The following is a 19,457-nucleotide window of genomic DNA, read 5'->3' on the forward strand; positions in this document are numbered from 1 at the left end:
AGGCATTATCCTCATAACATTTAAAAGGACAAGTTTATAGGGTGATCAGACTTCACAACAATGATCTAGAGGCACAAAATGCCTTATGCTTACTTAAACAGGAGTTTTTGCAAAGAGGGTACTCTGTGAAAGAGATAGATACTGTAATAGATGAAGCTTGGACTCATAGAAGTGATATATGTAAACCGTACTTTAGGGATGTAGTGAATGATGTACATAATTGTCAAGGTAGTAATGCCAGTGCTAATGATTTCAGAATTATTTTTCAGTTTTCAAGTGACATCAATGAGTATGTGATATTATAAAAAGAAATTGGCATATTTTACAAGTAATTCCTGAGCTAAAGAATAAGATTAGCACTGTTCCTGCTTTTTCCTTTAGGAATAATAAGTCACTTAAGCAGCATTTATGCAATAAAAACATTGTAAGGAGATCATATGACTCCATGAGGTTAGGCACTTTTCCTTGCAGAAGATGTTCTGCCTGTCCTTATATTTTTTCTAATGTCTCATATACACACCCTACTAAGAATTTCACTGTACATATTAATTATTATGCTGATTGTCGTACTTCTAATATAGTATATTTTGCTTACTGCCAGCAGTGCCATGTCTTTTATGTAGGGAAAACCAATAGGCTTTTGAAGGACAGAATATTAGAACATAATAGGGATATTCGAAATCAAAAAAAGAATAATGCTTTAGCAAATCATGTCATGGCAACTGATCCCTCACATAAATTTAGTTTTTTTTGTTATTCAGGTAATTGATGCTAGTCCCAGAGGGGGAGACATTGAAACTACAGTAGAGGCAGCTGAACAAAAATGGATACTTCTATTAGATGCAGAGAGACCTCCAGGCCTGAATGGCATTTTTCTGTTAAGCCTTTTCTAAAACTAAGGAGGCTTAAACATTGATTTCTATATTCATATTTATAGTTATATATTTTGTGTGCAGTAAATGCATATATATATATATATATATATATATATATATATATATATATATATATATATTTCTTAATATATATGTTTCTGTGTTGTACTGTATGTATGTATGTTTTAAAGATGGTTTTACTTCCATCTTTTTAAGATTTTTATGTCTTATTTGATTGTATCAGCTGATTAATTAATGACTTAATTGACTTAACTAATACTATATACGGATGCTGTGCTTTTTTCTAAGATTGTCTGATGAAGTGACAGTTTTTGGTCATGAAGCGCTTACTCTGTTTGTTGTTTTATTCGATTAAAGTCAGTGTCTGTGTAAGTTGGGTGCATTTGGTTGTCTTTTATAACTTATCAGAAGACACTGGCATTCCAGGTGTGAACATATGGATTATTAGCTGATCTGCAGGAGGCTACATTATTAGCAAGTTGAAAACTTCAGTGATAGGGCTGTGTAAGAATAAGAAAGATTTATTACTGGGGAAAGGGCTGCATTAAGGCTTCTCCCATGTGGCAAAACTTTCTGAATTCCAGCAAGCAACTCCATTTATTCAGTCAGAAAACAGCATTACTGGAAAAAGGGACCTGAATATAAAACATCTTCAGTAAATAAAATAGGATTAAGCTATCTAAAAAACAAAAGAAAAACAAAACTGTAAAATTAATTTTTGTTATTGTAGTTACTATGGTGTTGTTACTGTGATTCTTACTGTGATGGCTCTGAAGTCTTCTTAAGACACTCAGTCTTGCTGGCGGGGTTTTGCTGAAATCAAAGTCTGGTTATAGTTGCATTCACAGTCTGTTGCATACAGAAACTTGCAGAATAAACGCTGATGAGAGAATATACTTTGCAGCACCAAACTCAGAGCAGTAACAAATAACTTTTTATAACAAAACACACGGACTAACGTTGCAGCTTCAGGTACTGTTCTACTTTACTTCTCATATACTACAGATGATGTGAGATATAACATTTACCTCGGGACAAATGTGTCCCTACCAATACCCCTAACATAACTGGATTTAATACAGACTTTATATATATATTTTTAGATTAGCACACACCCTCTTGGTTTTGGAAAAATACTGCCTTGATGATGCAAATGCTGACACATCTGTTCTTGTACAAATGCTGATAAGTACTGAAATCATATTTTTAAGGAAACGCCTTGTGGATAAACTTTCTTAGAAAAGCATATTTTTAAACTTTCTTAGAAAAACATATTTTAAACACGTCCTGTTGTCCATTCTTTAAAGAAAGCAGATTCGTTTTTTTTTGATATATCCTGTTTTTTTTACATTCTTGCCAAGTCTGTAAGAAGTCAGCTTTCTTGACGTGTGTAATACACTCATAAGCAAGTTCCTTATTTTTTTAAGCCACAGTCATTTAGTATGGATGCCAATCACATATTACTAAACTCTAGTTCTACATTTAACAGAATTACTTTCAACCTTAATATTTTGTTGAGCATATTCTTAGAATTCCCTCTTTTTATTTTAATGTACTCAGAACACTTTATACATGATATGTATTTTTGATCACATCATATGGAAAACACATTAAGAAATGAAACATTTAGTCTTCTTTTGATACAAGTCAAAATGCAATTTTACATAGTTAATACAATGATATCAAGTATTACTACTAAAACTGAATATATTTAACAACTTTTTCTTTTGCAAACCATTTTGTGAAAATATTTCATCAGTTATGGGCTGTGTCTGCTTTAGTCTTATTTTTTAACTTGATTAATGTATTCTTTTGCAATCACAGAATTTAATTTATGACTTAGTACTCTTTTATTAACTCTTTGCACCTGTTGAATTAACTCTTTACTTTTATTGATTATTTTATATCAAAAGATTAGAGATAGACTAATATCTATAAGAGACAAGAACTATGTGCTACTCCAAGCATGTATATACTGCTGGAAATATACAGTTTCAATGTCATTTAAAACCATAACATTGTGGTCATGTCTCTGAACTGCCCATTAACATCATGGTTGACAGTGAAGTTAACATAATGTACTGAACTGGGTTTAGATATTTGAATGTAATTATTTTAGTATATTTAATACTTGAGTATTTAAAAAAACATGATTTATACACTAAAGAATGCTATGTACATATTAGTCCATTAGCTGTATGAATACAATATTTTAATATAATTTTCCTCTAACTGGGGTAACTAATACTAGTACAGATAAAATGATGGTCCAAAAACCAATAATAAGATTCCAACTTAAAACCAGTGATAATATTACAACTTGACAAATTACTTTTGAACTTAGTACAATGTATCCTGTACAGTATGTATTTACACAGACTGTTTAATATTCATGCATTTCAATATAGTAGCTATCCTGGGCCCATTTTTTTTAAAAACATGTTTTTCACACATATTCATTACTAGACATTAATTTCATTTATACTGAATTATTTTGTATTTGTACATACAAAGACTGTAAAGTACACTTAGTCCAAACTTACAAATTTAGTAACATCAAGCAAAATCTTGGAAAATTCTTATGTTTCTTTAGATGTATCTAGCGGAATTGCCACCTGAGGCAACTATGCTTTTTGCATACCAACATTGTCTTGCCAAAAACATATTAAAAATAGTATGAAGTAAAATAACAATATCACAGCGGAGTGACCAGGCAAGAAAAAAACAGAATCCCTGAATCCTTCACGTATGAAAAATATATATATTTATTATAAAAAACAAACGGTAAGCACTTTTGCAATCAAGCTTCATCAGACCTTAATAAAACCAAAAAAGACACTCCATTTATAAGCATTCAAATTTCCAACATCCAATTGCAAAAGTACATCAATTAAGGAAGTATTTAAATGTTTAAGAAGAAGGCTCTTTGTAAAACATCACAAATAATCACAACAAATATTAATAGTAAAGACAAAGAATACACTTCCTACTCCATATAAAATAAACACGATAATAGAATGAAAAAATTAAATAAAATAGTATAATATAATAAGACATAATATGATATAAAATTTTCATTTCTGAAGTCTTCTTTTCTTAAGCAGGGGCTTAATAGAAGCCCTCTCATTTAAACCATTCCCCCTATCTGCCCTAAGCATAATGATCCACTGTGTTTCCCTATGTTCTGTATGGGTAATAATGTCACCATCCCTAACACTAGGTATAATGATCTCTACAACCCTAAAATTAAATGTGTGTGTTTCACCAACCTGTTTAATGTGCTTAGAGAGTGCATTATGTTCTGATTTTTTCTTGATGTGATACATATGTTCTCTCATCCTATCACGTAGGACCCTATTGGTCTTTCCTACGTAAAATGATTTACATACTGCACACTCTACTAAATAAACCACATTGGATGTCATACAGTTAGCATGGGCATGAAAAATAAACTCTCTACCTAAATCAGGATGATAGAAAATACTGGAAGTATTAATTAGGGAACAAAAATTACAACTTCCACATGGTAATGTAACACCCAAATCAGTGTTCATCACACTGGGACCTCTTTCATAACAAAATAACCTTTTCAAGTTCTTTCTGTTCTTATATAAGAACCTAGGTTTCTCACCTACAATCTCACCAATACTCTCATCAACTTGTAAGATGGACCAATGCTGTGCAAACAAATCAGTAAGCTCCCTATGGTCACTAGTATAAAAAAGAGGAATCCTGACACCTCCATTGTTCCTATTAGATTCACTGTCAGTTTCCACAATCACCCCATCCGTAGGTCCAAAGTAAGGGGCTGCTGTGGTAGCTCTTAGCATATCCAAACACAGCCAGTTCTGACAAATTTCCTCTTGGTTATATCCCCTCTCCAGTAACCTCTCTTCTAGGTTGTTAATCTCTTCCTGAAAACCCTCCCAAGTGAGATTCAGTCTAGAGGCCCTCATCCCTTGGCCTTTTATTAAGTTCCGGAAAATGTAACCCGGATGAATACTGGATCTAAACAAAAATGCATTCCTGTGACACATTTTACGATAGACACTAGTATTAATGGAACAATCATGTAATTTCTCCACATAAAGATCTAAAAACTCAGTCCGTGTATATGACCAATTAAAGGTGAATTTCAGACAACTGGTAAGGCCATTAATCACTTGATAGAACTCATAAAGTTTTTCCTGACTTCCTTTCCACAAAAGGAATAAATCATCGACAAAATGTCAGTAAAATAGAACATTTGTTCTATATTCCTCTCTTCTAAATAAAATAGTATTTTCCCAGTGTGCAAGGAACATATTGGCATAGCTATTGGCACACAAAGTGCCCATAGCTACGCCATGTCTATGGATGTACATTTCACCATTAAAGGTGAAAATATTATTCTCAAGAATTATCTCCAAAAAATAACAAATCAAATCTACTTGTACTATATTTAGATCACTATTGGCCAAGAGGTATTCATGGACATACTGTATCACTAGGTCATTGGGAATCATTGTAAACAAAGATTGTACATCAAAAGTTGCAAAAATAACGCCTTCAAGGTGAGAAATCCCTCTTGTACAGTCATACAAATCTATCAAAAATTGTTTGGAATCCCTCAGGACCACTTTATTCAGGTTAATTATTGGTCTCAAGTGATTCTCAACATAAATTGATAGCGACTCTGTGACCCACCCCCCACCTGCTACAATGGGTCTCATTGGTGGATCAGATGGATGTTTGTTTACTTTCGGCAACCCTTGTATTATTGGTATCAGGGGATTGGTCACCTTAAGAAAAGAATATGTTTCTTCCGTGACAAGATTCCCAGAAAAGACATCAAACAAACTGTTAGACACAGAGGAAATAGTTCTATGCACATCTTCAACTGTGATTTTACTGTAATAAATATCTTCACTTCATAGATGGTAAATAGTGGGATTTGTCCATCACAACTATAAGACCACCTTTATTTGCTGGTCTAATAATAATTGAACTGTTGTTCTGTAGGTGCCTAAGTGCTGCTCTTTCTTTGTAAGTTAAGTTTTGTTTTAAATTCCTGCTGAAAGTACTATCTTTATTATCATAAAACTTAATTATGTTCTCTTCTGTAAGTTTCAGATATGCTTCAACTAATGGATGATTATTAGGGATGAAGTTACTCAATCTCCTGAAATTAGAATGACATATATTACTTCCAGGTTGCCAATCTTTCGTGTTAGCATCCCCATATAATAAACGTAACATCACATTCCTGCAGAAAACTTTGAGGTCTAAAATAGTGTCAGACATTCTGCTCTTACATGTGGGTATAAAATTCAAACCCTTACAAAGCACACGTCTCTCCTCAGTGGAGAGTTCATATGAAGAGATATTCAAAATCAATGACTCGCCACCTTCCTCCACATCTTTTTCAGGGTCTGATTCAAATTGTGTTCCCCTGAGAGCTTGCACTTTTGGCACCCCCTGCTCATAGATCTGGTATGTCTCCCTCCTCTGTCTGTCTGGACTGGTAGGGGAAAAGGAAGGTCCCCTATGGTCCCATTCCTCATCATATTATAACCTCATTGTTCACCCGGGTGTCTTGAACAAATTTCTTGTTCTTAGGTCTAACAACCCTCTCATCCACTATAACATTACTATTGCTCTTCTTGTTGTTAATAACAACATTCGGGTATAAATTCCCTTCTAGGGAACGAGATGGACAAAACGTATTGCTTACATTTATCCCTTTCGATGCACCAGGTGTATCCGATGTCACAACATCACTACAATCTCCCATAGGAAACTTCGTGGTGTCACCAGTATGCTCAACTGATTCACTGATACATTCAATACATTCATCATCCATATTACCATCATTAACAGGGTTAGAGACATTACTAGCTCTTACAGTATTATCAACAGATAAAACAGTTTTCCTAACCAAAGGAATAGTGTTGCTGGGATTCACCTCAGCATTGGAATTAAAACCTTTCTCAAAGTTCTTTCCAACTCATTGCCACATGAAGACGTGGCCGGTTCTAAAGTCATTAATGTCCCTCAGAATCTTTGTCTTTTTTTGATGCATGAGCTTCTACTCAAAAACAGCTACACCATCCAGCAAACTTTTAAACAAAGGATTCAGAGTTCTAGATGTATAATTATTAGCAACGGTTTCCTGTCTCTCATTTAAGACCTTTCTCAACCTGTCCTTTTCAGGACCGGAAAAAAATCTATAAACAAATGCATATATTTTGCTCTTACCTCTAGATTCAACTGTTGCCAATGAGTGAGAAGTTCTGGATACTGTGAGCCCTGAGTGGGCATACTGAAGACAAGTAATCCACATGGTACAATCTTCTTCTCCAGGCAAAACTCAAAATGAAGCCGCTGTGCCTGCAGCCTCTTGAGTTTCAAAAAATCACGTTCAATCTCCTCCATACTCTGTTGTAATGACTTGAAGTCTTCTGTCGCACCAGTAACATCATCATCTATTGCACATACATCGAGTTGCCAAAGGGAGCTCCTATCTCTCAGCAAATTCAGAGAGAACCTCTCAGAAAAAGTCACATCTGTGCTATTCCCTTGACCGGGATTGTAGTCCAACTCAATCACTGCCGACTGTTCCGTTGACATGCCCCTGTAGATTAAAACAAGCAAAACAATAAAAATAACAAGAATAACATATAACAAATTTTATATCATATTATGTCTTATTATATTATACTATTTTATTTTGTCATTCTATTATCGTGTTTATTTTATATAGAGTAGGAAGTGTATTCTATGTCTTTACTATTAATATTTGTTGTGATTATTTGTGATGTTTTACAAAGAGCCTTCTTCTTAAACATTTAAATACTTCCTTAATTGATGTACTTTTCCAATTGGATGTTGGAAATTTGAATGCTTATAAATGGAGTGTATTTTTTGGTTTTATTAAGGTCTGATGAAGCTTGATTGCGAAAGCGCTTACCGTTTGTTTTTTATAATAAATATATATATTTTTCATACATGAAGGATTCAGAGATTCTGTTTTTTTCCTGCCTGGTCACTCCGCTGTGATATTGTTATTTTACTTCATTTTATTTTTATTTATTTCACAATGGAGTGTTTACCCCTTGGATTATACGTTCTTCTTGTTATTTTTATTGTTCTGCTTGTTTTAATCTATGGGGACATGGCAATGGAACAAAAAAATTGTAAAAAACAAATAGATATTAGCTTAACTAGCACATTTATATTTACATTATTTATATTTGCTGTTGTCTGCCTTTTCTCTTGTGCTTTTTATGAAAAAAAAATACATGCATGTCAGTCTTGTGACTTTAAATCTTTATACAAGCATGTCAGTGTTGTGACTTTAAATCTTTACTCTTATTAACTATTTTTATTTAATTTTTATACACTAGAACTGTTTTGTTTACCTTTTGACTATGCTATGAGAATGGCAGTCATATGCTCTACTTCACTGTAGTACTAATAAATATCTTGCTTTAATTGAATGGAAGTTTTAAACATTTGAGAATGATTTGTATTTTACCATCCTACCATGTATGCTTAACCATATTCAAAATGCAAACATATTATAAAATATATCTCTTTTTGTACAGATTAGCTGTAGTTTCCTGCTCTTTCCCAATGTTCTCTTAAGCTTAGCTGTTATATGGAGGAAGTCAGTCTCTGTAAGTTCAGCTAATTTATTTCCTTTATTTTGTAACTGCTGTTCAAGAGTTTGCTGTAATATTGCATGGTCTTTCTGATATTCTTTAGTAATGCTGATGTTCTGCTGAATTTAAAACTCCTATGCACTTTGGAAAAAATGTTTATATAACTTGTCTAAACTTCCTTCTTAGACAGTTATTGCATTCTTTTGTATCATGAACAGATCTGTCTTCACAGTCTATTTTTTTTAGCAATATCATGCAATACTTTTTATGGCATGATACACAAAATGCAGTTTTTGTTGATTGACATCATAAACATTTGTCATACTCCACATGGTTTTTGATATACCAGTCAAATATTGTAATACATTTGCATAATGCCTTACTATCAACCTGCCCTAATAAGGTCTTACATTTACTAATGTGCTGTGTATACCAACATTGCAATTTACTAAAGCTTGGTTTACTCCTGCACAAATTATGTCTAATAGCATCCATACTAAAAATGTGACACAGAAAAATGTCTTACCAGTTAGCAAAAAAAAAAAAACAGGTACTCAGGCTGTTGTTGCTGATGGCTGGAAAATGTTCAAAGTAACTTGAGAAGCTGGTGAGGCACAACAGGCAGCGGACTGCTGAGCAAAGTAGATATCCACCTTTTCTTGGAGAATTTATGGCGCTGTGACTTTCCTGCACTCCAGGCTCAATCTTGATTCAGATGTCTGAAAAAAATTTACTGCTGCAAGCTGCATAAACTGGAATACTTCTGTTTAGAAATTATACATACGTACAAATGTTAGCTACTGCAATTTGACTGAAGTAACCCTCTGCAGGGCTTACCACTCCCTTACCACTCCCTCTGTGTTCAAATGCAGGCTAGCTTGCCATTGTAAAATTAATTTTTGTTATTGTAGTTACTATGGTGCTGTTATTGTGATTCTTACTGTGATGGCTCCAATGTCTTCTTAAGGCACTCAGTCTTGCTGGCTAGGTTTGGCTGAAGTCTGGTTATAATTGCATTCACAGTCTGTTGCATACAGAAACTTGCAGAATATACACTGATGAGAGAATATACTTTGCAGCACCAAATTCAGAGCAGTAACAAATAACTTTTTATAACAAACCACACGGACTAATGTTGCAGCTTCAGGTACTGTTCTACTTTACTTCTCATATAGTACAGATGATGTGAGAGGTATAACATTTACCACGGGACAAATGTGTCCCTACCAATATCGCTAACATAACTGGATTTAATACAGACTTTATATATATATTTTTAGTTAAGCACACACCCTCTTGGTTTTGGAAAGATACTGCCGCAAATGCTGACACATCTGTTCTTGTACAAATACTGATAAGTGCAGAAAAGCATATTTTTAAGGAAACACCTTGTGGATAAACTTTCTTAGAAAAGCATATTTTTAAACTTTCTTAGAAAAGCATATTTTTAAACACGTCCTATTGTCCATTCTTTAAAGAAAGCAGATTAGGTTTTTTTCTGATATATCCTGTTTTTTTTTACATTCTTGCCAAGTCTGTAAGAAGTCAGCTTTCTTGATGTGTGTGTAATACACTCATAAGCAAGTTCCTTATTTTTTTAAGCCACAGTCATTTAGTATGGATGCTGATCACATATTACTAAACTCTATTTCTACATTTAACAGAATTACTTTCAACCTTAATATTTTGTTGAGCATATTCTTACAAAAACAAACAAAAAAATGCTATTCAACTAACATATCTTAACATAACTCTCACTACAATATTAAAATAATACAAAAATTACATAACATTATAAAAATATGATTAAAACAACAGGATGACTGTAGAATACCAGCCACAAGACAGCCCAGCCATAAACACAGATTTAATTTACATAGAATGCTGTACAAACAGACATTTTATCAGTCACCTCAGGTTACTCAAATGAATGAAGTCCAAAGCACGCACATGCATGTGCATGTACACACACAGCCATATACAGACACACACACACACACACACACACACACACACACACACACACACACACACACACACACACACACATGCACACATCCATATAATGGTCAAATGAGGCCCCAGGCAGGATAACGGATTGCTCACCACACCCCAGCCATTTCATTACTTGGTTATTTCTCCCCAGCATACCTCTCAATTATTCCAGATTTTCAGGGCATCCCTGATTTTGCCTCAGATTTTAGCTTTGTCCCTCAATCCCACCTAAAACACATGACTTTTGGAAAAAAAGGTGGTAAAATACATTTAATAAATAATAAGTATAATTAGAGTTATAGACTTCTTTTAGGTCAGGAAATGTATATTAATTCAGATTCTCTTATTATGTCAATGTTTCCAGACAATAGTACTACCATTTTTAAAGTGTCCCTGATTGTCCCTGGTTATTTCTGGATTTGTTCCTAATTATGTTGAGGTTTGAATGGTTGAACCTGAATGGTTGAGAGCTAAGCTCCCCAGTTACCATAAATACGGTTTGCATGCCACTTCTGTAGTTCTACAACGATTACCAATATTTGGATTTAATTTAAAACTGTTATGTTAGGCCATTCATACTTCATTACAATCTACCAATATCCATCACAAACACTGATAGCCATTTTCTAAATGGAACAATACAGTCCCAGAATGAAAACACACTTGTCAGGAACAGTAAACTTCTCTGGCCTTGGAATTGCATTGGAACCTACAAAGAAAATGCATCTGTCCAGTGGCAAATTAAGTTTACTTTTTGGATATATTCAAACCATAGTCCCTTTGCACACATTTTTAGAATCATGCATACATGCATGTGTTTTTTGATTCACCTTCCTAATTGTATTAAAATATATTCTTTTTTCATACAGCACCACTTGTTAGAGTATGTTTTAAATTTGTAGTTCTGAACATTTTTTCCAGTAAGCAATGAAACAAAACATATGAACCAATAATGACCAAACTACCCATTTCAAAACATTTCAGCCATAAAAGACTATTCAAACTTCATTGCAGTCTACCAATATCAGTCAATATGCACAATCTCTGCAGAAGTAAAAGTCATCTGAATAGTTTGCATTAAACTGTAACTAATGAAGAGACTGCTGCTGGCAAACAACTTTACATTTCAGTGGTTCATCTTTAAATTCAATGCCTGCTGCACTTGAAGAATAAATTGCCAATGTTTCATTAAAAATGATAAGCTGGTAATGTTGCAGTAGGGAATGACTGGCAAACCAGCAACAGGTTCATAATTACTAGGCATCTCATCCAAAGGAGGACATAGTCAGGACTGCAGCACCCCACCCCCTTAAACGGGTCTATATTAGATCAGCGAACGCTTAAACAAGCGAACGCTGATTGATCGACCTTATTTTAGCGAAAGTGAAAAGTATCGAAGCAGCAGAAACCCGAATTTTTTCCTAGGGAAAGAATTTGGTTGTTCGTTTCTGTTGCTTCGGTATTTTCAGTGCTGTGGTGGAAAGTTACGGGTCGGATTCAGGTAAGTGTGCGATTCTGTGGATGTGAGTGTTAGGGTGGTTTAGGTGAGTTAGGGTTAGGGAGCAGGTGAGGTGAGTGTGCGATAGTGACGGACCTTAGGGTTAGAGTTTGGGTTAAGGTAAGTGGATAGTTAGTGGTGTGTGCATAGTTTAGTGTAGGGTTAGGTGTCAGATTTTAGGTGTATGTGTGTGGATTTCTGTTTGTTTGGTGTGCTTGTGTTGTGTGTATGTGTTTTGGAAAAAAATCGCTGATCTGACAGTTCGAGATTGTAAGCTTTTGCTTACATAAGGTCGATCAATCAGCGTTCGCTTTTTTAAGCATTCGCTGATATAATATAGACCCCCTTAAACTATACCACAGAAATAGCAATCCATCAACACTGTGTGGGAGTAGAAACATAGTTCTCAACCTCTTAGCACAAAAAAATCTGGACAAAGCCAAAAGTAATGGGGGGACAAAGCCTGAAAAATAGGGACAAATTTTAAATATAGGTCTTAAAAACTTAGCTTCTAGAATATTAAAAGGTTTGTGTGACCATACATTTTCTGATGGATAGGAAATCTAAAACTCAAATGGTTGTTATTATTAAGTGAATTAATTTCTCACTGATTTGCCACATAAATCCAGAAAATTACAAATTTTATGAGGAACAGGCCAAAAATATGAGGCTAAAATCTGGACATTCTGAGAAAATCTGTACAGTTGAGAGGTATGAGAACCCATAATCTTCTACACCACAGTCAAGTGTACTACCTAGTATGCTACTAACACTGCTTTCAGATTGTATAGCCATACCTCTCAACCTCTTAGAGCAAGACATTTGGACAAAGCAATAAATAATGGGGGGACAAAAGCCCCAAAATAGGGACACTTTTTTAAATATTGCTCTTACAAACTTAAAAAATTGATATAATAACAGGTTTCACATTAGGATGATCATAGGATCATAGGAGATTGCTAGGCTATCGACTCAGAGGTAATTTGAAGCCTAGCCATTTCATCCCAGTGTAATACCATAGAAATGTTAGTTAATACCCAAGACTGCATTTAGTAATGTCTGCCCATGTCCAGGATCGTTGTGGGTATTATCACTGGTAAGAATTCATGGTGCCCCATCCACTCACCCAGGTTCCTCTTGAACAGTATCATGGAGGTGCTCTGTTTCACATGAATAGATAGCCTATTCCAAATGCAAGGCAGTCGCTGGGAGATAAAGCTGTCTCTTCAGCATGAATTTTCTCAAGGGTATGAAGTCTGAAACTCAAATGTCTGTCATTATTTCCTGACTTCAACCCTTAATGAATTACCATAAAACCCCAATTTTAATGAAAAACAAACCAAAAATATGAGGCAAAAATCTGGACATTCTGCGAAAATCTGTACAGTTGAGAGGTATGTGTATAGCACAAACACTGATGGTCATATCCTAAAGAAAACAGTTATGCATTGAAAACAAATTTAGCATTAGCAACAGTAAACTTTAATTTCCTTGAAACTCACAATTCCTTGAAAATGCACTGAAACTCTTGGGTAGTCTAGTAGCTGGTGTAGAGGATCCAGACTCTTGTTTCCTGTACCTTAGGTACAAAGATTCAACCTGAGCAAGTTAACCTGTCATCGCTAACTAGGGCATTTTACACACACACACACACACACACACACACACACACACACACACACACACACACACACACACACACACACACACACACACACACACACACACACACACACACACACACACACACACACACACACACACACACTCCCACCCCCCTTACTGAAAGGCAGATGCATTTGTCATGTTCTTGGAATGAATGTCTGTCTCATTAAGAATCCAAGGCCCAAGCAACTTTTAAAGAAAGAAGCAGCAACAAAAATATGCATGTGTCAAGGCATATTAGAGGGATGTAGATATGGTTTTGTGATCTGAGAAGGTGTGGGGGGGGGTAAAGTTAGAGCCAAAGAGGAATGAAGGGGCCTGCTTTTTCCTGCCTCTCGTGGGGACAGGAGTTGTGTGTTGGGAAATGTTTAGATCACATGTTCCTGGCACATACTGGACAGCATTACAAAATGCAAGTCAGGTGAGATGAAGTGGGAAATCAGAAGGTGATGTCCTTCTATGGAGTTAGAGTGTGGCCTCATAGTGTCCTGTTTCACATCCCTGCAGGGTGGGGTCTTAAGATAGGCATGTCACCTCGGAGGTCCTAAGATAGGCATGTCACCTATGAGGTGTAGATGTTCACCTCACAGGTCAGGGGCCCAAGACTACCTGGAACTGTCACAGGGGTGGTAGGGTTCAAAATCTACCACTCTGCAGTATGATGTACTTTGGTTAACTCTGCTATCACCCTTCAGGGAAATGAATGAGGCAGTTGGGTTCACCCAACTCATCACATTCCCCACAAGGACTGACAAATCTTCCGAACATCAGTCTATCCTTCACTGGATTCTAGTTAACAACCCCTCCCTATCGAAAGAAGAAGAAGAAGAAGAAGGATAGGAGTGGTGTATATGAGAGTTTTGTTTGCAGTATCTGTAAGGAATCCACTGATTCAATAAAGGAGGCCTAGTTTCTGGTGTGTAGATTTAATGGTGTGCATTATATGCTGGTCATATTTGATATTGTCATCTATTATAACACCTAGAAGTTTACTGTGAGTTACAGTTTCAATGACAGTATTATTTGCTGACCATAGTAAAAGATTGCTTTTGATTTTGGCAACTTTTTGAGACAGGTTTCTACAGAAGAGAAAGATGTCTTGGAGCTAATTTATTGTTGAGACACATATTAATGTTGAGTCATCTGCATACTGAGCTAAACTAGCATGGCAAGTGGAGGAGTGGAGGTCATTTCTAGATATATTAAATAGGAGAGAACCCAGGCTAGAGCGACACCTGTAATAGCTGGTTGAAAAGATGAGTAGGTGTGTTGCCTTCCCGATAGGTAACTAAGAAACCACAACAAGAAGTATCATGAATGTCCTATTGAGAAGAGTCAAATGAGCAATTCCTGGTGCAAGATAGTATCAAATGCTTTTGATAAGTCTAAGAACATGGCGGACACAAGCAGCCCATTATTTCTATGTTGGTTTATTATATTGGTGAAATGTAGTAGAGCAGTAGTGGTGCTGTGCTGGGGCCTAAAGCCATGTTGTGTTTCTGAGAGCATGTTATTTGAGGTTAGGTATTGCATCAGCTGCATAGGGATGCATTTCTCTAATATTTTGGAGAGAGGGCGATAATCGCTATTGGTCTGTAGTTATTAAACTCTGTAGATGTATTTTTGTGCAGTGGTATGATGTAGGATTTTTTCCACAGTGATGGGACATATTTTTCTACTATGGACCTTTTAATTACTATGGGAAGGCTAAGACTTCTGTGGCCAATTTTAGGAAGTCTAATGGTAGTCGGTCTACAGGTATGGAAGTATGTTTTAGTCTAAGGAGTAGCTTCATTATGAGTGAGGTAGGTACTGGTCTAAAATTGAGCTGTGGGTGCTTTTGATTGGACAGAGGAAGTGAGAGGGGGCAGATGTATTAATGTCCAAGAGAGATAATATTGATTGTATAAAGTAGGAATTAAACTGGGTGGGGTTAGAATCTGTTCCATTGTCTGGGTGGGGATGGAATCTGTTGTATTCTCGATTTTTGGAGATGGAGTGGTGATCTTGTCAAGGTGGAGTAGTTTATTTAGTGATGACCAAAAATGTCTTGGGTTGTTTTTACGCTTGTCTTGTAGGTTCGTATAGTATGTTTGCTCGTCCTGTTTGAAATGGAGTTTTGCAAGGTTTCTAAGATGTCTAAATTGCTGGAAGGCATTTTGAGTTCTATTTTTATACACATTTTTCTGGGGTGTATCCTTTTTATCACAAATTTTCTTTTTCTTTTGTGAGCCATGGTACGGGGCCGGACTTTACTCTTTTATTACATACTGGTGCTAGATTATTCAAGGTCTGTAAAAATATGTTATTAAGTGTTCAACAGCAGTATCACATGACATTATTCTAAGTACATTCCAATTATATTGTTACAGCGTTTCATTGAAAATATCTTTTGTGAAATTGTATTTCATATGTGAATATAAATAATATGTTTATCTAGGTTATGGTGAGTTCTAATGGCATATGTTGGTATGCGGTCCCTTATGCTATCTGAGAGGCAGCCTGCTTTTGTCAGTTTGTCTAGTCTGTAAGAATCCAGTCTAATGTTGAGTGTCTCCCCAAAGTTTATTGTTTCTAGTAGGTATGGTTATTAATTGTTTGACGTTGTAGAGGTTTATGGATTCAGTTGGGGGGGGGTAGTGTAATTCATGAGTTGCCACCAGTATTATCCTGCCAAATAGAAATATCAACATTTAATAAAAAAATCCCAAACCTAATTGCCAACAGATACACACACCTGTAATTCACACATTTATATAAAGAACAATTAAACAAGCAAAGACGTATGGTGGGGAGACAAATTAGAGCAATATTAACCTACAGGTGCTGAAATATAGATAAGGATAAGAAAACTCCCTAATATTTCCATCAAAGCTTGTCAATGTATACATATATGCAAGGAGCAAAGTCTATAACGCAAGACAAAACTATCCTACAGGTACTGACATTCAGTCACAGTTAAGAAAAATTAATAGCGCTACCACTACAACCAAACATTTTGAAAATTCATACCTTCAGACAATGAACAATTAAACAGTAAAAGAATGGACAATTTGGAGCACTGTTAACTAGCGGGTACTGAAATCTAACAACAGTTAATTAAAAGAAAAAAAAAACATTTTATGTAACAGAAACCACAGGACATCCCTAACATAACTCATTAGTTTGGAATCCAGTAAATGAAATTAAAACTGTCTGCATCACTTGGTATGAGAAGCCTCTCCGGGAGCAATGCTCACACTCACATTCATGAACTTTTCACCTTATACCACAGCACAATGACAGTAATCTTACACTGGTGAAATAAACAATTCTGTTAAGCCATTATGGAAGGGGGGTTTCACCCTTGTATGCCTCTTACTAGAGCCTCCGCATTGTTCTCACTGAGAAGGCATAAATAATGTGGAAATCCAAAAGTGTACATATAATGCCTCACACTGGAGGGGAAAATCACCAGTCACAGTAAATGAATGTGCAAAAACAAAATGAGATAAAGGTATCCTACCTTTTCTAGGAAGCAGTCTGTAGCCCAGAAACCCCCAAACCCAGGATATCCCCCAATAAAATTAAAGTCAACAGAGCCACTGCCCTCTTTCCAGACTGTCAAAACAACCAATTTTCAAAACTTCAGACACAAACTCAAGTTACCTACATTATATTAGAAGAATGGCTCACAAATCACAATTACAAAAACAAATAAATAAAACAATTATTCTCTTGACTTCTAATACTATTTATAAAAGTTTGGCATATGTCATCATATCATCTACTAACAAAACAATTCTTGAACAGACGAGTCAAACAAAACTTCTAGGAGTAATCATAGATCATAAACTAAAGTTTGATGAATGTGTCAACTATCTAGTTGCTAAAACAAATCCAAAATTTGACATGCTATACAAAAACAAGCAACATTTAGGACTGGAAGCTCAGCTACAGTCAGCACAATCTGTCTTGCTATCCGATATTTTATATGCATTGCCTATAAAAAAGACACCTAAATGGACTGGAAAAGTGATACAAATAAAATTGTTAAATTTACCACCAATGTGCTGAACAGCACACACCAGTGAATAGTGTTTCAGCAAATACACTGGCTGGAACTCCAATGTACCCTAATGTTTGCGCAATTTGAAACCACTCAACATTCTACATAAGCTAAATAAAATGTTAAGTAATCTTTATCCTTATCTGTAGATATACCTCTCGAGAATACCAAACTCAAAACTTAAAACCAAATTACCTAACACTTAATCAGCTACCATAGAGACTTTTCCCTAATGCACATAGCAAGCCTCAATTCCACTTCAAATCAGAACAGAAAGAAATCAAAACTTCTTCCTACAAAAACTAAAAAAAATATATATATAAAAAATAACTTCTGTATGGACCTGGTCTTGTATTAAACACATAACTTAGAGCTAAGGGACACAGTAACTAGGTATGCTAGGAAATTTTCCTTGTCACATTTTAACATTGCCTATGCTTATATACCTACTTTTTATATCCCACTCCTTCCTCTTCTACCCACACCTTACCTTCCACTATAACATACATGCCTCTCTTGATCCTTTCTATCTCTCATAAATACCCTCTTACTCTTCCTGTCCATGTCTCTGTCACCCTAATAATTTCCCAAAACAGTGTAAATCAAGTTTTGAGTAATGATCGAATTCTGTATAGGTTGTATATAATGTTGACAGGTGGTGCTGCAGTAGCGTTGTCGCCTCACAGTAAGACGCTGTCCGGTTCGATTCTCAGCTAGAGCATCTTCTGCGTGGAGACATGCGTGAATGGGCATACCTTCATTGAAGGTTGTGCATCAGGGCTGGCAACTCGGCACGTAAAAATCTGCTGCCAATCATTAGCGGACCGGAGTTTCACTGTGGCGACCCCTAACTGGGAAAAAGCCGAAAGACACAACAACATTTGCATATCTAACCTCTCACAAAATGAATACAAGGACTTGATTTGTAATGTATTGTAATGAGTAGAGCGTTTGTCCCCATGGCCCTGCTGAAAAGAAGATGTTATCAAAGCTGGAGCATTCCAGTCAACAAATAGAATAAATAAATAAATTTTTTTTGCATTTGGAAAGGTTTATCTTTCCCAAACATGTTTTGATGTACTTAACTTTTTGAACATCAAAGTCCAGGTTCTGTTGGACCAGCTTCATAAAACAAAGAGATAATGCCCGATGGTCATCCACATGTCACATGACTGATTAGCAATTCAGGCACTAGAGATGCTGTCTGGGGATAATAGAAATGAACCATCCTGGAAGACAGATAAAGAATGCAAGAGAGATTGTCTGACCCTTTAGAGCTGGTAATTCCTAGTGGAGGTTGAGAAATTGCACCAGGAGCATTTGGGTCAATGGCTACTGCCAAGCAGTAGTCTGTGTTGTAGTTATGGTGTTGCATGTATCGAAGCAAGAATGCATCAAATGGCTCCAACACAGCAATGCCTCTGTTTTGGTGTGGGGAACGTAGAAAAGGTAACCTTGAGGGGGACAACCATTATAGCTGTTTGAGTGATGGATCTCATTCTTGTACAGTGAGATAAACTGGGTGAGGATAACAGTTAGCAGGCTGTGGGGAAAGATGGACTGAGGAAAAAGCAGTTGTAACTCTGACACACAGTTTCCGCACCCCCCAAAATAAATTTCAAAACATTATTTGAAACAGCACAATGGGTAATTCTGTGATTGCCACACACTTAACATCCAACCAGAAAATCTGTAATATATGAATGTTGAGT

At 35.7% G+C, this 19,457-nt stretch overlaps 1 protein-coding gene across 3 annotated transcripts in view; it reads left to right on the plus strand.

Moving 5' to 3' along the window:
- The window catches only part of PPEF1 (protein phosphatase with EF-hand domain 1), an 829,637-nt gene that overhangs the window by 308,620 nt on the left and 501,560 nt on the right, over positions 1 to 19,457 (plus strand). The window contains exon 1 of one of the 3 annotated variants that reach the window (XM_044073064.1): positions 8,505 to 8,554. The exons of the other annotated variants lie outside the window; for them this stretch is intronic. Coding sequence (XP_043928999.1) covers positions 8,536 to 8,554 — 19 coding nt within the window. The 5' untranslated portion in view covers positions 8,505 to 8,535. Of the gene's footprint in view, positions 1 to 8,504; positions 8,555 to 19,457 lie in introns of those variants that run through there. 3 annotated transcript variants of the gene reach the window in all.

This window comes from Protopterus annectens, chromosome 5.part1 (assembly GCF_019279795.1).
Source record: "Protopterus annectens isolate FY-2018-M chromosome 5.part1, PAN1.0, whole genome shotgun sequence".
In the NCBI taxonomy this organism is placed as follows: Eukaryota; Metazoa; Chordata; order Ceratodontiformes; family Protopteridae; genus Protopterus; species Protopterus annectens.